This window comes from Arachis hypogaea, chromosome 6 (genome assembly GCF_003086295.3).
Source record: "Arachis hypogaea cultivar Tifrunner chromosome 6, arahy.Tifrunner.gnm2.J5K5, whole genome shotgun sequence".
NCBI lineage: Eukaryota > Viridiplantae > Streptophyta > Magnoliopsida > Fabales > Fabaceae > Arachis > Arachis hypogaea.
Window position 1 is genome coordinate 7,605,566 of NC_092041.1, and position 21,776 is coordinate 7,627,341.

The 21,776-nt window shown below is 32.2% G+C and overlaps 3 protein-coding genes and 1 non-coding gene across 4 annotated transcripts; all 4 read left to right on the forward strand.

Annotated features, from left to right (window-relative positions):
* Positions 1 to 648: 648 nt before the first annotated feature.
* On the forward strand, positions 649 to 1,500 carry LOC112698072 (agamous-like MADS-box protein AGL62). Its single transcript, XM_025751487.2, has one exon. The coding sequence runs from the start codon at positions 649 to 651 to the stop codon at positions 1,498 to 1,500; it is 852 nt and encodes a 283-aa protein (XP_025607272.1).
* A 7,347-nt stretch (positions 1,501 to 8,847) lies between these two features.
* LOC112695747 (vacuolar protein sorting-associated protein 51 homolog) lies at positions 8,848 to 14,438 on the forward strand. The gene is made up of 19 exons (XM_025748209.3): positions 8,848 to 9,292; positions 9,370 to 9,424; positions 9,550 to 9,657; positions 9,755 to 9,853; positions 10,025 to 10,102; positions 10,284 to 10,361; positions 10,615 to 10,719; positions 10,840 to 10,940; positions 11,027 to 11,094; positions 11,668 to 11,741; positions 11,829 to 11,895; positions 12,028 to 12,137; positions 12,258 to 12,515; positions 12,609 to 12,716; positions 12,974 to 13,045; positions 13,159 to 13,209; positions 13,289 to 13,513; positions 13,925 to 14,101; positions 14,221 to 14,438. The coding sequence occupies exons 1-19, from the start codon at positions 8,958 to 8,960 to the stop codon at positions 14,338 to 14,340; spliced, it is 2,289 nt and encodes a 762-aa protein (XP_025603994.1). The 5' UTR covers positions 8,848 to 8,957; the 3' UTR covers positions 14,341 to 14,438.
* Positions 14,439 to 15,177: 739 nt separating this feature from the next.
* Positions 15,178 to 15,249, forward strand: TRNAH-GUG (transfer RNA histidin (anticodon GUG)). Its single transcript has one exon. It is a non-coding gene; the product is annotated as a tRNA-His (tRNA).
* A 123-nt stretch (positions 15,250 to 15,372) lies between these two features.
* Positions 15,373 to 20,528, forward strand: LOC112695749 (DNA replication licensing factor MCM7). The gene is made up of 15 exons (XM_025748210.3): positions 15,373 to 15,522; positions 15,625 to 15,692; positions 15,806 to 15,865; positions 15,977 to 16,200; positions 16,435 to 16,612; positions 16,733 to 16,855; positions 16,964 to 17,053; positions 17,310 to 17,452; positions 17,704 to 17,881; positions 18,130 to 18,321; positions 18,572 to 18,744; positions 18,843 to 19,046; positions 19,230 to 19,395; positions 19,580 to 19,801; positions 20,053 to 20,528. Exons 1-15 carry the CDS (start codon positions 15,486 to 15,488, stop codon positions 20,152 to 20,154), a joined length of 2,160 nt encoding a protein of 719 aa, XP_025603995.1. The 5' UTR covers positions 15,373 to 15,485; the 3' UTR covers positions 20,155 to 20,528.
* The last annotated feature ends 1,248 nt before the right edge of the window (positions 20,529 to 21,776 follow it).

Genomic DNA, 21,776 nt, shown 5'->3' on the forward strand with positions numbered 1-21,776 from the left:
GATAAAAAAAATTAAAAAAAAAAAAAGACAACCTCCAATTTTCTTATTATATTGATATTATAAAATATTTAGAGTCAGTTTAGATAGTCTTTTAAAAAAAATTTGATTTTTTATTTTTGTAAAGATCTTTTTTTAATAGATAAAATCTATGTTATATTTAAATTAATTTTTTATAAAAAAATTTTAAATACTAAGAATATCTTTTATTTATGTTGCTTTTTTTAAGCAAGGTATTATTAACATAAAAAAATTAATTTTTTAATAAAAGTAATTTTTTAAAAAGATGTATTTAAATAAATTTAAAATTAAATAAAAATATTTTATTTAAAAAAAATTAATTCAAAAAACCAGTCCAAACCAATTTATAGTGGATCAAAGACAGATAAAATAAAATAAAAATAAAAAAGAATAAAATAAAATCCTAGAAAAAAAAAAGATTTTCTAAATTTTCATGGGATCAAATTTCCATCAAATCCAATTTGGTCGGTTAATCAAATATTTCATTACCATCAAATTAAATAAGCAAATACCGATCATGCCACTCCAAAACTATATATAGACGTCTCTCTCACCCTCACTGTCCCTCTCACTCTCATTCATCAATTTTTTCTTTCTTTCTTTTTCTTTCTCCTCTTCCCCTAATCTACAATGGTTTCTTCCCAAGCCACAACACGTAGAAGGAAGATTGAGATCAAGAGAGTTGAACAAAGCAACAAGCGCCACGTCACCTTCTCCAAGAGAAAGTTAGGGCTTTTCAACAAGGTCACAGAGCTCTCCATCCTCTGCCAGGCGGAAACCGCCTTAATCATCTCGTCGCAAAACGGAAAGCTTTACGCGTGCGGGTATCCCTCGCCGGATGCCGTGATCTGGCGTTTCCTCTATGGAGGAGATTCCTCGCCTCCGCAGAGGAACGACGTGCGATTCTTGAAGAAGAAGCAAAAGGAGAACGTGGAAGTTCAAAGGGCGCAGTACGAGTCTGCTCATGAAGCCCTCAAAGAAGAGAAGAAGCGACTCGACGAGACCAAGAAGGAAAGAAACAGCGACAACAATGGCGGTTGCTTAGGGTTTTCGCAGTGGTGGGAGAATCCAATTGATGATATGGATTTGGAGGAGCTCGTCAAGTTCAAAGAATCGTTGGAACAGTTGAAGACGAACCTGATTGCAGCCACTGACAATAAGATCAACATGTTCCAACAAATGATGATGCCGTCACCAGTTGCTGCTCCTTCTTCTTTAATCATGGCTCCAATGCAAACTAGGTTTTCCAATTTTAATTCAGTCTTGAATAATAATCAGGGTGGATTCAGCGCTGTTTATCAACCACAACAGCAAGCATATTGGGATTGGACCCGTAATAACGTCATCAATAATAATGGAATAATTGCTAGTAGTAGTAGTAACAATCTTAATCCTTTATTAGGAAGATGGGATTCTGGGAACAATGCTATTATGGTTGATGTTAATAGTAACGGGAGTAGTGGTTGTTCCTTTTTTTCTTAACATTGATTTTGGCCATTATTAATATCAGCTCTTAGTACTTTATTACCTTCAATTTCGGACGAGTTCTGGTTTTGTGAGTCTGTAATAACTTGATTCAATACAAGATTTTTATTTGTTTGTAGTAATTTTCTAAGGGGAACTACTACAAATTTTTCGTAATATATTTTATTTGTGATAAATTATAAAATTTGCCTAAATAATTAACAAAAACTCTCACTATTCTCAATATAATTAATTAGAAAAAAATACAACCCAAACAAATATTCATTCAACCCATACCAAAAAAAAAAATTAAAACAGGCTTCGAGAGAAAGGACGAGGGAGAGTGAGATTTCTCTGAAACCCTAGAATCTCAATGTCATCGCCACCGGGCAATGATTCCATTCAAATCGTTGAGGGAGGGGAAGAAAGCTTCAGTGATGAGGATATTTAAGTATAAAATGTTATTAAAATTTCAGTTTCTGTCTCTAAAAATTTCAGTCCTATGTGTTCCCACTTTTTTTAGGTACTGAAATTTTGGAGATAGGGACAGAAATTTTAGTATCAGTCTCTCTGAGCCAACAAACATGATACTGAATCTCAGTCTCTCAGCCTCTATCCCAACACCTCAAAACAAACACTACCTTAGAGTGAATTTTCTTTTTAAAAAATAAAAAATTTTACTGCATCATTGTACTTTACATACTGGTAAAATATTAAGTTGATCAATTTATACAAGTAAGATCGATCAAGAATATCCCTTACCATATAAAAACTTAAACTAAACAATGAAAATGATAAAGTTTAAGAGAATCAAGATAAAGATGAATTGAGAGATTGAAATTGAATTATAAATACTTATTGTAATTGTTTTGTGTCAATCACAATGGACATATGACTGCTATATATATGGCAGCTGTTATAACTGATACAAGTTAATTTATCTTGCTGTTAAAGCAAGTAGCTTGATTTCTTGGTTTTCTTGCTCTATTCCCTTATCACCTCCTGCAAACTCATGGGTGTTCTAGGAATAACCTTGAGTTTGAGTCGAAATCGATCAAAACCAGCCAGGAACAAAGATTTGGTGAAAAGATCCGCAATTTAATCCAAAGCAGAAATGTGCACTATGTGAAGTCTGTTGCTATTGACCCGATATCTGACAAAGTGGAGGTTTAATTCAAAATGTTTAGTTTTGTGATGCAGTATAGGATTGGAAGCAAGTAAAACAGTACTGATGTTATCACAAAAAATTGTTGGAGGAGTGGTAATTGGAATGTGCAACTCAGTGAGTAAATTTTCGAGCCAAATGAGTTCTGAATCAATTGCTGCTAAGCCTCGATATTCTGCCTCAGCACTGGATTGACTAGCAAGTAACAACTCCTTGTTTTCTACTGGACCAAGATACAAGGTTGTCTAAAAAATATACACAATAGCCACAAGTGTTGCGTCTATCATCAAGATCAGAGCTTCAATCCAAATCTGAGAAAGCATAGAGTTGAAGATTAGTACTAGGATAAAATATCAAACCATGATGAGTTGTTCCAGCAAGATACCCGAGAATTCGTTTGACACACTGCCAATGTATAATAAATGGATTATGCATGTAGATCTATAAAGAGATGGGTTATCAAATGGTTCACCAGCAAATGCGGTGAGTTTGAGAGTTGTGATCATTGGAGTAGGGACCGGTTTACATCCCTTCATGTTAGCTTTGTCAAGAAGATCAATAATATACTTACATTGAGAGAGATGATAAGAACCAGATGACAATTTATGGGCTTCAATACCAAGAAAGTAAGAGAATTCACCAAGATCTTTTAACGAAAAAATGTTATGAATTTGAGAAATCAAATGGAAAATAACAGTGGGATCATTACCCGTAATCAATATATCATCAACATAAATTAAGAGATAAATAACAAGCTTACCAGAGTATTTAATGAAGAGAGAAGGGTCAGACCTAGTGTTAGTGAAGCCAAAATGTGAATAGGGTAGCTGTTAATTTCAAAAACCAGGTCCTTGGGGCCTGTCTCAAGCCATATAGAGCTCAATTTAATTTGCAGACTTGACCAGAGTTGGAAGATTCAAAACTCGGAGGTTGTTGCATATAAACTAACTCAGATAAATCTCCATTTAAGAAGGAGTTGTTAAAATCAAACTGTCAAATTATCCATTTGTGAGTGAGTGCCAAAGTCAGAATTACTCTTATAGTCGCAGGTTTAATGACAGGTGCAAACACTTTATCAAAATCGATTCCTTCGATTTGATGGTTGCCTATGGCAACAAGCCTTGCTTTATATTTCAAGATCCGACCATCCGGATGTCGTTTAATGGCATACACCCATCTACAACCATTGGTTTTACTGGTTGGGGGTGGAACAACCAAAGTCCACGTTTGGCTTTTGGAAAGAGTATGCAATTCTTCTTTCATGACATTCGTCCAGTATTCAAAATTTAAGGCAATAGTAACAGTTTTAGGAACATTTTTATAATAATCAATAAATGATGGAGTATTAACAATAGTAGAATTTAATTTAGGCTTAGAGATACCACTTTTTGACCGAGTTTGCATAAGATGAGAATTTGATTTTGCGGAATGAAGAAGCTGAACCAGAATACTAGAAATTGGTATAGGTGCAGGATGTTGAGATATATGTTGTGCATTAAGAGAAGAAGGCTCTAAATAGGAGGTCCCATGTATTTGTAAGGGAACAATGGATGGCACTGAAAGAGATGGAATTGGTGAAGCAGAACTTAAAAGGGAAGAATTAGAAGAATCTGTGGAAGTGGCATGAGTATCATTAACAAAAGAGACAAAATTGGCAAAATAGTATGAGGATATTGAATTTTGGTAAGTGAGGTAGTATTGTGGACAAACATAGAAAATTAAGAAAATATAAACTCATCAAATAAAATATGTCTACTAATAAAGATCTTACACTAGCATTTATACACTTATAACCCTTATGATTTGGAGTATAACCTAAGAACACACATTATTAGGATTTAAATTCCAATTTATTATGTGTATAAGGTTTAAAAGAAGAATAGCAAACACAACCAAAAAATTTCAAAAAGGAAGAATCAGGCAATTTGTGATGCAACAGTTGAAAAGGGGACTTATTAGAATTTGAAAAGCATTATTGATCTCATCCAGGAAGAAAACAAATGGACATAACAAATTAAAGAAAGGTAAATATTCATTCATCATCACCGTCATATTATCTATTTTTAAACTTAGTTTAACTTAATTATTGATTACGTATTATATTGCCCGAAGTGGTATCACTTTGAGAATGACTATTCAAAATTTTTATATCTAAGCAACAATAAAATTATTTAGTTTGACAGCAAAACAGAATAATAGTTATACAGAGAGAATAATTTTTTAGGTGAGTTCTACCCAACCCTCTCTATTTCAACATGTAAATTACCCCTCGTGACGTGGTATGTTTTTTAATTGAATGCTTAGTTTTAGTTTGAGTTAATTTAACTCAATAAGAGTTAATATGTTAACTAAAGTAAGATAATTTTGTAATTAAATATTTTTATAAGAGGGATAAATATATAATTTCTACTAGTCAGCCGCTTTTCTATTATTTGTAAGAAATTAATTTTATTTTTTTGTTAATATATTATTTTTTCTTTAAATTTATTAGATAAGTATTTTTTTATTTTAATATTGATGTGATCTTATTTATATCATATTTTATTAAAATTAAAATTTTTATAAAAAATCTTTAAATATTAAATTATAAAAGCTTACAATAGAGAGGTATATATATTATCAGAAAAAATATAATTTAAAAAATGATAATAATATTATCCTAATTTAAAAAGAGTACACATAAACCAAAATATATGTTAGTTATTTACAAAAAATAATTTTTACTTAAATGTCATGAATATTCATATTTGTCTTCATATATTTTAATTTTTAAGTGGTAGGTCAAAATATGAATCTAAATATGAAGAGGCCTTCATTTTTTTATAAATAGTGAAAGATAGAAGAAATATGAATGCTTATTTTTTTCGTTTTAAATATCAAACTGTAAGAATAATTAATAAAAAAATAGGAGAGTATAAAAATTGTGTATTTAGAAAAAATCATTCATAATTCATTATACATCTTCTTATCAATAACTTTTCGAGTTTTGAAAAACTGTCAGATTTATTGACCATAAAAATAATTATATAACCGCTTCGATATTATTCAATTAAAATTATGTGTAACAAAATCAAAATATAAATTTAAAAATATTATTTACAAATTTAATATTTATAAACGTTATTAAGTTTAATTATTTATTTTTAATAGTATTTAATTTGAGACCGAGATAAAAATTTATATTCAAAAGACTCTTTATCTTCGTGCATAATTCCAATTGTTAAAAAATATTTTATTTTTTTTAAATTTTATATTTAATTTTTAGATTTTTTTAATCTCATTATTTTTTTAAAATTTTTAATTTATATTTTTATTATATCCCCTTACTATATTAAACACTATTCTTTCTCTTACTATCTCTCTCTAAACACATATTTGTCATTGTCTCATCACCATTATTATATTTTCTTGTTTTCCTTTCTCATTTTTTCCTTCTCCTTCCACCTTCTCTTCACCCGACCGTAATTAATTATTACCAAGTATTATTATCGCAACTTTTAATCTTGTCTATCACTTCGATTTATAACCATCTATTATATTAACTTTTATGAGTTGTTGAAATTTCGCTAAAAAAAGTAAGAAATAAAGCATTTAAAATTTTTATCCAAATTATCAAATTAACTTTTAGAACGTATAAAATTTATAAATTTAAATTAAATAAGATATTAAACAAATTTAGTATGTTGTTATTATAGGTAACAAAATCAAAATAAAAATTTAAAAGCATTATTTACAAATTAACTATTTATAAACGGTATTAAGTTTAGTTATTTATTTTTTAATAGTATTTAATTTGAAGTCAAGATAAAAATTTATATTTAAAACACTATTTATCTTCATGCATATTTCAAATTGATAAAAAATATTTTAATTTTCTTTTTAATTTTATATTTAATTTTTTTAAATTATCTTTAATTTTGTTATTTTTCAAAATTATTACTTTATATTTTTATTATATCCCTTTACTATATCAAACACTTTTTTTTCTTATTATTATTCTTTATACACATACTTGTCATGATCTCATCGCCATTATTATATTACCTTGTTTTCCTTTCTCATTTTTTTTCTTCTCCTTCCACCTTCTCTTCACCCGACCGTAATTAATTATCACCAAATATTATTATCGCAACTTTCAATCTTGTCTATCACTTTGATTTATAACTATCTATTCTGTTAACAAAGTTTTTATATTGCTACATTTATTGTGTTATCTGTCAAACTAATAATTAATAAAAAATAATATTGTGGTAGACAAAATTAATAATTTAATTTAGTTTTAAAGTAAATATTTATGTATTCAAATTTCGAACATAATACTCTACATAATCAATATTTTAGAAAATTAAAAAAAATTATTACAAAGCATTTAAAAATAATTAACAAAATATTTATGAAACTTTTCATTCAATCATTAATAGTCAAAGACATATAAAAAGAAACTGTTTTTTTCTGCATCAAATTGATAAGACAAAAAAAATTATTTTTTTTTACATTAAATTGATAAAAATAAAAGGAGATACAGTACTATTTTCATACGTCAAAAGTTGGGAATAAATTAAAGAAGCATAGAAATGACTGAAAATATAAATTAGATAAGTAAACTAAAGAGAAGAGATATAAGTGAATGTTATGCGTAAAAGTAGTAACTCAATGAAATTTGCAACTGCAATGGATGAATGCAATGGAAGAGGATGGAGGGAGAGTGTTGAAGAAAGGAGAAGAACAGAACAGCAAGAAAAATATAGAAAAGTAAAATCCAAACTGCAGTGGATGGAGGCAATGGAAGATGCGTTGTTATATTTATAGAAGTAACAAAACTGTTTTCATTTTAGTGGGAAGTTAATAGAAATAACAAAACTGTTTTTATTTTAGTGGGAAGTTATTAGATTTTTTAAAACAAATTTTATGTCTATTTTGTCCTTATAATTTGCTTTATTAAATAGTTTATTGTAGGATTAATGTAGTCCAAAAAAATTGGATACCAAAGTCATGGTCAACTCTCTGTATTGGCTTTATATATTGTTATAGATAAACATTAAAAAGTAAAGTTATATTTTTATCAATCATCCCCATTCACAACGAAGGTATGTCCTACAATTATCTGTATTCATATGCTTTAGTTTAATGAGTAAGCTAGCAAATTATTATTTATTTATTTTCTCAACAGGTTGCACCTTATGAAGTTTTTCGAATTGAAAAACATGAAGGTTCATCTGTTATCTCCATTCCTCATAAAACTAATATTGACAAGTTACCTCAAGAGATAATTGAACACAGAAGTCTACTCTCTGATATCATTGTGTGGGAGGATGATTTGGGGGAAGAATGAAAGACTGAATTTTTAATATTTTAGTAAATTATATAATTACCCATTTTGGGCTATAATTTAATTACCAATAGTTTAACCATAGTTAACATAGCAACCAATTAAAAGATGACATGTCATAGAGGGTAAATTACATGTTATTATAAAAAGGGTAGGCTAGAATTTACCAATTTTTTAATATTTTTAAATATATAAGTTATGTTATTATTATTTTTATAAAATAATTTGTTACATCATAAGTTTTTTAAAATAGTATTTTATCATGTCATGAGAATGTTATTTAAATTATGCGAGAAAAATAAATGAAAAATGAGTAGATTTAAAAAAATAAAAAAATTGGTCTACAAACTACTTTTTTTATGGTGATTATCTACAAACTACTTTGATTTACGACTTTTAATTTTAGAGACTAAACTAAATCGTTTAGCAAAATTCAGGAACTAAATTGAATTGCTTAACAAAATTCAACAATTAAATCAAATCACTTGTAACATGACCATTAGTAACATATGAATAAATTATGTTGTGACATGTGGACAACTGTGCTTTGTCATATGATATCACTGTCTATATTGACATCATATCGTATGTTAACAAAAAAAAATAGTAAAAAAAATTAATTTAAATCACTAGTTTCAGACTAAACTGAGTAAATTTAAACTTTAGATACTAATTTAAAACACGAATACAATTACAAGAACAAATCGAGTATTATCCCATATTTTAATACAACAAAGAACAAACCAAACATATTATGTCATATACTTAATTTGATTTATACATGTTTTGCATTGATAAGTAACTGTAACCAAACGCAACTATCTAGAGTATGGTTTAATATATTGTGATGTACACTGAGAAACCAGGAAAATAGCATCAGCAATCACTAAGAAGCTGAAAAAAAGAGCTCAACTCCGATTCTGGAAACACATACACAAGCCTCCAAATCTGATCGGAGCAAGAGAGAAAGTTAAATTAAGAATGATGGGGAGCGATGGCGACGGTGATGCACCATTATTGGACGATAAAGCAAAGCGAATGAGGGATCTGCTATCCAGTTTTTACGCTCCAAACCCCTCAATGTTGTCTCATTCCCCCACCGCCTCCTCCAAGCATTCAACACCCGACGATATCAACTCCTCCTCCTTCGATCCCAACCATTACATGAACATTCTCGTCAATAACTCCAACTTGGAAGGCCTTCTCAAGCGCCACGTTGATATGGCCGCTGAGATCAAGAATCTCGACACCGACTTGCAGATGCTTGTTTACGAGAATTACAACAAGTTCATCAGCGCCACTGATACTATCAAGAGGTGTATTAATATCATTCATCATATTTCTATGTATATCTAAATTATCCATTAATAATATGCATGCTTTGTTTGAGCAGGATGAAAAGTAATATTTTGGGGATGGAGGGAAATATGGAGTACCTTCTTGAAAAAGTAAGTCTAGCATTAAATTAATAATTATTGATCATTAGCAAAATAAAAGAAGAATAGGAGGCTTGAGAGTTTATTAGCAATTAATTAATCACGTCTTTCTTTCTTTTTTCCCTAAAAAAATCCAGATCATGTCTGTACAGTCCAGGAGTGACAGTGTTAACACTTCTTTATTTGAGAAGAGGGAGCACATTGAGAAATTGCATCGCACTTGTAATCTTCTTCGAAAAGTTCAGGTATTAAATAATGTTCATAAAGTTTATATATATTATTCTAAGCATGATGATTTTGTCTCTCATATAACTTATACTTTTCACTGATATGGAAGAGTAGTTCATATATGATCTACCTGATAGACTTGGCAAGTGCATCAAATCAGAAGCCTATGCGGATGCTGTCAGATTCTACACTGGTGCAATGCCAATTTTTAAGGTTGGATATGTAGGAACAGTTGTTATTATTAACTAATTCAATTTCTTATTTGTCTAATTTTTACATTTTACACATACAAATAGGTTCATAATGCAAACCGTCTAGGCCTTATATGGCATATCTTTCTAAGTTTAGTTTTAGTTTATTTATTTATTTTACCTTCTTTATCAGGCATATGGAGACTCTTCATTCCATGATTGTAAGCGAGCATCCGATGAAGCAATAGCTATCATAGTTAAAAACTTGCAGGTATAGTTCTTTGGCATTCATGATATGAGGGCTATGTTAGATATATGCTAAGCATCCTACGCTGGCAAACGTGATCGAAAATTTTCATTCATTTCTTTGATAATATGTTGAGTATAAAGCTAATGTTCAATTTGTCATTGGGAAGCCTGTCATCTTAATCAACATTCTCTTCTCCAACCAGGAAAAGCTGTTTTCAGATTCTGAACCTATACAAGTGAGAGCTGAGGCTGCATTGCTGCTTAAGCAGTTGGATTTTCCGGTTTGTATTAATTCCCCCCTTCCCCCTTCTCACATTGACATGTTATCCTAATTATTGCATCATGATGGAGCTTTATCAACTGCTGAATATTTTTCTTCTAGATGTTTACTATATGTCTATAAACTATCTTCCTCTTGATGTAAACCCAATTCCAACCCCCATCCCCACCCTTTAGATGAATATCATCATATTATCATATTTGGTGTTTTTAATTAAAAAAATACCATGGTGTTCTACTTTTGTCTTTTGGTAGGTGGACAATTTGAAGACAAAGCTGTTAGAGAGGTTGGAACATTCCCTTAGAGACATTCAACTGAAACCTGAAGAGATAAAGAATGCTTCACCCTCTGCACGTGAGGTAGTACTGTCAATATTATTTTGTTTACTTTCAGTTTCATATATATGATATATCTTATTTGGTAGTTATGATTAGGTGATTGATCACTTGATCATGTTTTCTTGCTATTTCTTAACAAAGGTAGCTATTCTCGAATTTGTGGAGGCTATTCATGCATTTCGAGTAATTTTCCCAGATTCAGAAACTCAATTAGTTAAAATTGCTAAAGGCTTGATTACCAGGTCTGCTGCAGCCAGAAGTTTTCTTAATTTCTGTGCTCGAAATTTTCATTTTTTATTTAATACAAACCACTTTATTTGTTTTCTAGGGACTTTGTAATTACCGAGGAGTATGTAACGACTAGAATTTGTGCGGCAGATCTACTAGGCGTTCTTCGTAAGTATATGACTCTGCTGTCCTTTTGAGAGATTAACATGATTTCTAGATCCAGGTGACCCTTGTATAAACTTTCTGATCATACCTTGATATATGAATCATTATCTTTTAACACCTATATCTTGGATGTGATGTGATATGATATTGATTATTGAGTAAATTTTTATATGAACAAGTATGAAGTTTCTTTTCTAGTTTAAGTTCTTCCCTTAACTGAAAGGTTTTGAATACATGGTGGGTAATAAATGTTGATCATATCCCTATACTTTCTTTTAAATGTTTATCATCCAAGCTTAATCAGTATAGGGATATGGTAATAATATTTTCTTTTCATAACTGTATTGATCTATTTGGTTTTATGATGTCTTTTGGGAAGCATTTTATTGCAATGCACTACATGTATGAGCATGTAGGAGTGAGGAGCTCGACAGAATCTCCATTTGATGCAATTTATTATGCCTCAAAAGATGTGCAATGTCAACTTAGTTAAAGTAGTATAGTTCTATGATATCATGGTTTTAAATTGCTATTAACCACTGATATAATATGCTGCTCCACTTCACCTGGCCACAGGAGTTATTTGGAATGAATCACTCCTGATGGACGAGGTCTTGCAGGATTCAGCTCTATCTGATCATTTTCTTGAGGTCATCCATCAAACTTCTTCACAATTCAATCTCATGGAAGCTCATTTTTAAAATGGATTTTCATCAACTGGTCCTAAATGTTTCCAGGGTGCTAAGGCTGCTGTCAAGCTATATGTGGAAAGTGCATTTTCTCAACTTTTGCTAGATATCTCAGGTTAATGCAGAAAATGTCTGTTTTTAGTTTCAGCTCAAAGTATCCTGCCAATTAGATATGCTTGAGCTAGTTACGAAATTTGTAATTGCAAAATTGTTGTATGATTATGTTGACATAGCTTCCACTTCTTAGATTGCCTCTTAAAAATTTTGAAACGAGATGAAACAGAAGAGTACTCCCTGGAAACTGCTCTAGATGCTAGCACAAAACTTGCTCTCCAAGGAGGCAGGAACCTCTTGCTGGTAAACACATTTACATACCTAACCTTTTAGATGTAAGATCAGTTGCATGTACATGAACAAAATTTCCCATTGTAAGATTTCTGTTATTTCATTTATCTCTCCAATTATTGTTAATTTCAGGATGTTTGCAAGATTCTAGATGATGACTCAGGGATTATAGATAAACTAAGAGAGCCAATAATTGATTGGGTACAAGAAGGGTTACAAGATTTTTTCAGGCAACTTGAGGATCAGTTCCAATCGTTTTCAGGGAAGAATAATTCTTCAGCTACACAAATTCATGGGCTGACAGAGGCAGCTGCTTTTGCTGGCCTTGTCCTAGTGCTGGCTCAATTGTCTGCTTTCATTGAACAAACTGCCATCCCTAAGATCAACGAGGTAAAGATCCACTCAATAAACTTGCATTGGTTCCATAAAATTTATTCCTTTTTGTATCATGATGGCATGCCTTAATTTCTTCCAAATGGTCAGGAATTAGCAGTTTCTTTTTCTGCTGGTCCATATGAATATGGACCCGCCTTTGTTCCGGGAGAGATCTCTCGAAAATTTAGATCAGCTGGTGACAAGTTCCTACAGCAGGTATGCTTTCAAGCCTATCTAGCTATCTATCATCTGTTAAGTGTTTGTAGTCCAGTTCTACTTTAATACTTAATAACATGGCTGTGTCAACATTGTGCCATTTTTTGGTTAGTAGAACAGAATGGTTTTTTCTTTTCTTTTTATAGAAATATTTATTCCCTATTTTCCCTGTTGCGACTTTATTTCTTTAACAATGTTTTCTTGTATAAAAAAATAGTTCACAATTAAGCAGTGTTTACATATTTGATTCTTTTCAGTACATAAATATTCGAACTCAACGAATATCACTACTCCAGAAGAAGAGATTTGCCACACCTAAATGGGTTAAGGTCAGCAATGCTATGTCTATTTTGTTAGTGTTTAAGAGGTTCTACATACACAAAGCTTATATTGAAAGGGCTTGATTATAATTATATGAAATCATTTCTTTTGCTTTGCGCAGCATAAGGAGCCAAGAGAAGTTCATATGTTTGTTGATCTATTTCTACAAGAGGTTGGTTATCTATATTGTATATTCATTAATTGAAGCATTATAGAGTAAGATTCTTATTCCACTTGTTATGATGTTCCAGCTCAAGGTCATAGTCAATGAAGTGAAGCAGGTTTTGCCTCAAGATATGCGAAAGCATCGTAGAAGTAACGCAAGCAGTGCTTCGTCGAAAAGTAATTCCTTCCGAGAGGAGAAATTATTGCACCGCTCAAATACTCAAAGGGCGAGGAGCCAGCTTCTGGAAACACATTTAGCCAAACTGTTTAAGCAAAAAGTTGAAATTTTCACAAAAGTAGAACACACCCAGGTATTAAATATTTATCATATTCGTGGTGCACAATTTGAATAAGGTTTAATTATTCTGTTTATAGTTTCACCGAATTTTCAATTATGTCCCTATACCATATCAGATTTTGTAACTAAGTTCCTACGGTGACAAAAACATTGAAACTAACAAAATATTCTATTAAACTATACAGAATATTCAGTCAAGTGTTAAGCATATTCGTTTTATTTAACAGAATATTCTGTTAATTTCGACGCACGGCAGAGACTTCATTACAAAATTTGATATAGTATAGGGACTCAATCGAAAAGAAAAAAAAGTATAGGAGATTATTGAAAATTTTGTAAAACTATAGGAATCGATAGAATAATTAAACTTTTGAATAATTGATTGCAAACATTGTTCATTATCCTTTGTTTATATAAACTGCAGGAATCAGTTGTAATGACCATAGTTAAATTATCCCTTAAAAGTTTACAAGAATTTGTAAGGCTTCAGACTTTTAACCGGAGTGGATTTCAGCAAATTCAATTGGATATGCAGTTCCTAAGGACTCCTTTAAGGGAAATAGTTGAAGATGAAGCTGCAATGGATTTCTTGCTTGATGAGGTTGGAAAAGTAGTTTACAGTTAGTTATAAAATTGAAAATTCTGATGCAGTGTTATATACTCATGAAAATAACAGGTTTAAAATATTTTGTTTTTTTCTGTCGGTGGGGGGTGACACAGGTGATTGTTGCTGCTACAGAGAGGTGCCTTGATCCAATTCCATTGGAGTCCCCCATTCTGGACAAACTAATTCAAGCAAAGCTGGCAAAATCTTTGGAGGAGAACACATCCTCTTCATAAAACCTTATACATTCTGTTCTTAGGGGGATATTTTTTTTGTTATTCGTTGTCCAAATTATAAGCAGGATTAAAGAGAAGGATGCATTTTCCAAAATAAATTCTCACTCTATTATTAAGGCTGCATTCGTTGCACTATCTGAAATGCCGTAAACATTACCTATTATTAATTCGGAATTATTTACATATATCAGCCATCTTTGGTACATTATTGTATGATGATATTTGGTTTTATAAACTAGATAATAGAAAATTACATGTATAACACACAATTAGTTGTATAATTTTACATCAAAAAGAAGAAAAAATAACAAAATTTAAAAATCGTTGAAAATTTAAATAGTTCATCTAAATGACAACAGAATAAAACAAAAACTTTCCTTCTCTCGAGAACAGTTTCTTCAATGTGCATTGTCAAATATTGATATTCTTATAAAAGGTTATACACATTTAAGTAATTTTATTATTTTGTTAAATATTGAAAATGAATTGGAATAGGATTTTTATAATTAAAAAAGAATTCTAGGAGAGATAATGAGATTTAAATTTATAAAAATACGATTTGGATATCAAAATCAGCTATTAAAATTAATCACCAATATTTTTGTATATAAATACACATATAATTTAATTTATTTTTAATGTGTATTTATATTTTAATATATATTTTATATTGGCGGCTAAATTTAGTGCCCATTCTAAATTTATAATAACGTTTGTGTATAACTGTATATTAGCAAAAACTTTCAATGGTAGATATTAAAATAAAGTGTCATTTATGTATATATAGAAAAAAAATAATATATTAATATTTTCTATAGAGAGGAACCAACATGTTTAGTGGTTGTAGTTTAGTGGTAAGAATTCCACGTTGTGGCCGTGGAGACCTGGGCTCGAATCCCAGCAGCCACATAATTTTTGTGCTTTTAGATTTCTTAACTGATATTCGTTAGGGTGTACCGTGTACCCGACCACACCTTATCTACATACCCTTACCAAGGGGGGTCGTTCCCGCCAAAACCTCCCTCGTTCTTTTATAGTTTGGCGCCCAAATTCCATTTCATTCCCACTCTACCCTCTCTCACTCTTCTACCCACTTCTCTCTCGCACGCACTCTCTTTCCGTCGCCGTCTCCTCCGAAGTGCAAGATGAACACCACGGTCCTCGATTTCGACTCAGACAAACGTAAACCCTCTCTCTCTCTCTCTCTCTCTCTCTCTCTCTCATATGTTGTTTCTCTTTTGTCATTTCGTTAACACCATTTCCTTCTTTTTATTTTACCGGCAGTTTTGGCCAGTGACTTTCTCAAGAACTTCGCTGACATCAATGGCGAATCAAAATACATGAACATCCTTGTAAGTTCTCCAGCTTCGTTTTTGCCTCTTATTTCTTTCCTCCTAACTTATCCAACTTCAAAGAATACTAACCCTAGTTCGCTTCGTTTTATTTATTTGCTTTTTGGTTTCAGCAAGATGTAGCAAACCACAAAACTCGTGCTGTCCAGATCGATCTCGACGATTTAATTAATGTAAATATTTTACTTCATTTTCCCTTTACTTCTAGTTTTTGCTTCTTGTTGATCTGATAATCTGTATATTTATGCGTGTCTGTTCACCTGTTGATTTCTGGGGGTTTTCAGTACAAGGATTTAGACGAGGAATTTTTGAGGCGTGTAACCGAGAATACTAGGAGGTACATTGGGATTTTTTCGGATGCCATTGATGAGATCATGCCGGAACCTACTGAGGCCTTCATAGATGATGACCATGACATATTGATGACACAGAGATCAGACGAAGTTGCAGACGGTGAAGATGGTTCAGACCCACAGCAGAGGATGCCTCCTGAAATCAAGCGCTACTAGTGAGTATCGCTTCTCCTCTTCCCCTTTAAATATCTATTGGCTTCGTGCACTATGAATGCTGCAATTTAGCTTGTCATTGCAATTTCCTGTGTTTTGGTTGTAGCAAAAAATTCAATAGTCATTAGTGTTATTTTTGGAAGTGGCAAAAAAAATGACTAGATTTTGCAAATTATGCCTGCCCTGACTTATATGTGACACTGCATATAGTTATCTTATTTTTGTGGGCATTGCAGTGAAGTTTATATTAAAGCATCTTCAAAGGGACGACCATATACAATTAGGGAGGTGAAGGCTTCATATATTGGTCAGATTGTAAGGATATCTGGTATAGTGACACGCTGCTCAGATGTTAAACCTTTAATGAAGGTTGCTGTATACACATGTGAAGATTGTGGTTTTGAAATTTACCAGGTAATTTGGGAAATCGCTGCACCAACTGCTCTGTTCCCAATTTTTTTTTTCTCATTATGTTTTTATTTGTTAGAATCTACTAAATCTTGACATGGTTTTTTCCTTCCCCTCCACAAACAGGAAGTAACAGCTCGAGTCTTCATGCCTTTGTTCGAGTGTCCATCCACCCGCTGTAAAATAAACAACAATAAGGGGAACCTTATCCTTCAGCTGAGAGCTTCAAAGTTTTTAAAATTTCAAGAGGTCTGTACTCAATTCTGTCTCAGTCATCAAAATGTGCGGACTTCTTATTTTTCTGTACAATTACTTGTTTACTTTAACTAAGTAACTGGAGATATGGTTTAACTGCAGGCAAAAATTCAAGAATTAGCTGAACATGTTCCAAAGGGCCATATTCCACGAACAATGACTGTTCATTTCAGGGGAGAGCTCACAAGAAAGGTGCTATTTTCTACCTGTTGACATTAAACTAACAGTCAGAACATAGTTTTATTTATCAAGCATGTGATAGTTGTGTTAACTTCATACTTGGACTTCCTTTACTGTTTATATTTCCTTAAAAGCTCATGAATAAAATCTTTGCTGAAAATAGATGGGCATACTGAGAATTAGTGACAAATGATTCAGCTATGGAAGCTTAGCTGGCTAGTTATCTGATTCTGTTTTTAACCCTTTCCTGCTTCTTGTATGTTGTCAGGTGGCTCCTGGCGATGTGGTTGAATTATCTGGGATTTTTCTTCCTATACCTTACACTGGTTTCAGAGCAATGCGTGCTGGTCTGGTTGCTGACACTTACTTAGAGGCGATGTCTGTAACTCATTTCAAGAAAAAATATGAGGAGTGAGTTACCTTTTTTTTAATCTTAACTGATAATGGCTGGCACTTTTTTTAATCCCACTTCCAATAAATTAGGTTCTGTCAGGTCTGCCAAAAAATACATTTTTTAATAATATATGTTTATTTCTTTTTATAAATAAGCAGCTTTGATTGGGCTTTTTATGACTTGTACAAAATGAAATCCTTGATTAATTTTACTCATAGTAGAGTAGTTGGGGAAACAGCAGCTGCATAATCAATTTATTCTTTCACAGATATGAACTTAGAGGAGACGAGGAGGAGCAGATTGCTCGTTTAGCAGAAGATGGTGACATCTACAATAAGTTAGCAAGATCATTGGCTCCTGAAATTTTTGGACATGAAGATATTAAAAAAGCACTGCTTCTTCTTCTTGTTGGTGCTCCCCATCGGAAGCTGAAAGATGGAATGAAGGTAACTATATAAACATTGAACCAAATATGTTAAGTGGAGTATTTTTCTTTGCTGGATATTCATGTTGAGTTGGTAGGGAATAGAAATTGTTTTCATATGACACTTACCAATTTCTAACGTGTAAATACGACTAAGTTTGTATGATTTTGATTATACATTTTGGTTTTGTTTATTTTGTATTCTGTTTAGCTTATAGTTCCTATGGTATGTTATTTACCTACTACTTATCAGTCTTCATTTAATTGCAGATTAGAGGAGATTTACACATATGTTTGATGGGTGATCCTGGTGTTGCCAAGAGTCAGCTCCTTAAGCATATAATCAATGTAGCTCCAAGGGGGGTGTACACCACTGGAAGAGGTAGTAGTGGAGTTGGTCTAACTGCTGCTGTTCAGAGAGATCCAGTGACAAATGAGATGGTTCTTGAAGGTGGAGCATTGGTAATGCCAGCTTCCATTTTGTAGTGATACAATTTCTTTTTATATTCCCTAGTGATTATGTTGCACTTAAGTTAGCAAAAAATGTGGTAAAACAGTTAAACACAAGCAATGCTGTTAGTGCCTGCAAAATTAAAATGGTGAATGATTGTTTTCTCTAAATTATTTCCGTAGTTCCTATATCAATACATCAATGTCCTCTGAACTGTATTTATCCAGCTGTTAATGTATGATGGAATATTCTGGATTTCAGGTGTTAGCAGATATGGGCATATGTGCCATTGATGAGTTTGACAAGATGGATGAATCAGATCGAACAGCTATACATGAAGTCATGGAGCAGCAGACTGTTAGCATTGCCAAAGCTGGGATCACTACTTCACTGAATGCAAGGACTGCTGTGCTTGCTGCAGCTAATCCCGCCTGGTATTGTTATTTCTTTTCAACTAGGTGGTGACAGGTTCTTATTGATGTTCATGCATGTGGTTCCCAAAATCTAATTTTATCTACACTTTATTGTGAAGGGGAAGATATGATCTACGAAGAACTCCAGCTGAAAATATTAATCTTCCCCCTGCCCTCCTATCAAGATTTGATTTGCTGTGGTTAATCCTTGATCGAGCTGATATGGATAGTGATCTTGAAATGGCTAGGCATGTTGTCTATGTCCACCAAAATAAAGAGTCCCCTGCACTAGGATTTACTCCTCTTGATCCCTCTGTTCTTCGGTAATTACAGAAGGATTACTAACTGCTCTGATTTTTATTTATTCGTTTTTGTCATATTGGAGTTTATTGCATATATGATGTCCATTTGATTGCATGATTCTTTGACATCTCTCAGTTTCAAGTATGCTCTTCTTGCTTGTAAAAGAAAATTATTACAAATTAAATTGCTTGGCATTTTTCCAGTGCCTATATATCTGCTGCAAGAAGATCATCTCCCAGTGTCCCAAGAGATCTGGAAGAGTATATTGCAAGTGCATACTCCAGCATTCGACAAGAAGAAGCCAAGTCTAGTACTCCCCATTCATACACAACTGTCAGAACATTGCTCAGTATTCTCCGTGTATCAGCTGTAAGTCCTTTTTTCTTTTAATTGTTGATTCTGCTTGATAATTTAAGTTTCTTTACAGGTTGCATAAAAATTAAGTTCAGATGAGGCAAAGGAGATCAATAACTAAGTATTTGGGATATATATATATGTTTGGATGGATTAGTGGTCTGTGTGTATGCTTAGATTGTCTCCAATTTCTTGACAGGCGCTTGCAAGACTCCGTTTCTCTGAAACTGTTGCTCAGAGTGATGTGGACGAGGCACTGAGGTTAATGCAGATGTCAAAATTCTCTTTGTACTCCGATGAACGTCAGAGATCTGGTCTGGATGCCATATCAGATATTTATTCCATTCTGCGTGATGAAGCTGCAAGGAGTGGCAAAACGGATGTCAGCTATGGTGATGCACTGAATTGGATATCTAGAAAGGTCAGTTCATAGTTCATACTACCCTATTTGGGCTAAGTTTGACTGCTAACACGTGAGGTTGAAAACTAAAAGGACCCTAAAAATAATAACAAAAAGAATCTTACTTTATTGAATAAAGGGCCGTACACTACAAAAGCATTGACGTTATGAGGAGTGTAGGCAATCTTCAATATGAAGCCTATGGGTTTGTTTTAAAGATCATGTTCTAATCTTGTATAGCCTGACTGCATTACTTTTTGGCTTTGGAACAGGGGTACAGCGAAGGTCAATTGAAAGAGTGTTTAGAGGAGTATGCAGCGCTAAATGTATGGCAGATAAGTCCCTCGTTTGATATCAAGTTTATTGATGCTTGATGAGGCAATCTGGTTTCAAGGAGCTAATATTAGAGTACTGGGCGCACTATTGGGAATCATGTTCGGTATTCTATATCTTTTACTCGTAGTTTGATTTTTGCCAACCCGGTGTAAGTTCCTTTTATTACGGAGTTGCTATTTTATTTTGGTTTAATTTATTCATCCCGTTTCTAAAACTTTTATGCTACAGCTAAGTTAGGGCTAGTACAAATTAGAAGCACATTAGTTGCTTGTTCATTGTAAAATCTATTAAGGTGACAAACTATTTGACGCGGATTATGTTGATACTTTGTAACAGACGAAGGCAGGAATTGGGGAAAGAAAAACTATGTAGTAGTTTTCACAAGGTTTAAATTAATAATTTGAGTTAGCTATCTTATGGAGACGAGATGTTTGACTATATTTGGGATTAACAAGTAATCTAAAAGTATTCTTTAAAGACATACAAAATGAAAAGTAATAAAAAGAAATTATACACTCCCTGTCCCGAAACCTCTGCGTAGGGTTTGGAATGCAGAATTCTAAGGCTTGGCTGTGCACCATTGTAGTTGCAATCTCTACATTATGGTTTGTCAGGAACAAATTTGTCTTCGAAGGTGATAGAATGCACCCAATTTGTGTCACCAACCAAATTGGAATCAGGACGACGAACTTTTGAACACTCCCCTACTGCGTCTAGTCCGTGCTATGCTGCTCATCCGTTGTACACCACCACCTCAGAATTGTCAATTTGTCAAATTGAATGTTGATGGTTCTTTCACAGCTAGCTTGGGCAGCGTTGCTTGTGGTTGACTCATCCTTGATAATTCGGTAGTTCATGCATACCTTTGGGGAATTCTTTGTGGTCTTCAGCTGTGGCAAATGATCACGGGAATGTGATTGTAGAATCTGACTCAACTACAGTAATTAACTTCATCAAGGATGGCTGTCTCCCTCGTCATCCTTGCGCTTCTTTGGTGGAAGATATGAAGAATCAGGCCCTAGAAAAAGATTTAAAGAGAAGAATAGAGGACCCGGAAAATAATGATAAAGAAAAGAAAGAATAATATAGCTTATTGTCATGATATCTTAATTCTTAACAAGATAACAATCGACGGAGGAAGTATCTATTTATTTATTTATAATATATAAAAGTTTAAACCTTTTCTCTTCTTTATTAATAATATCCCATTAGCAATTCTAATAACTTGGCAAAAGATGTTAATCAATCAATTACTATTTAGTAAAATATTTTAAAAAAATTAAAAAAAACTCTTATCTATTATTCAATTGAAGCATCAAGTACTAATTAAATATAATAAACATATATTAAAAAGTGTTATAATAATAATTATAAAAAATTTCAGTTACAAATATTCAAATTCTACAATTTATACATATTAAGACTATTATAAAAAATTTCAGTTACAAATATTCAAATTACAACTTATATATATTAATTATTAAGACTCTTACTATTTTTTATTTCTTAATTTTTCATACCAATTGTCAAAATTTTTTTTAAAAAAATATAACATTTTAATATGTTTTTCATTCTCATTCATTCATTTTTTAATTATTTACAAAAAAAAAACGCATGAAAAGGCAAAGTGTAGCAATTAATACAAATCAAAAATCAAAAA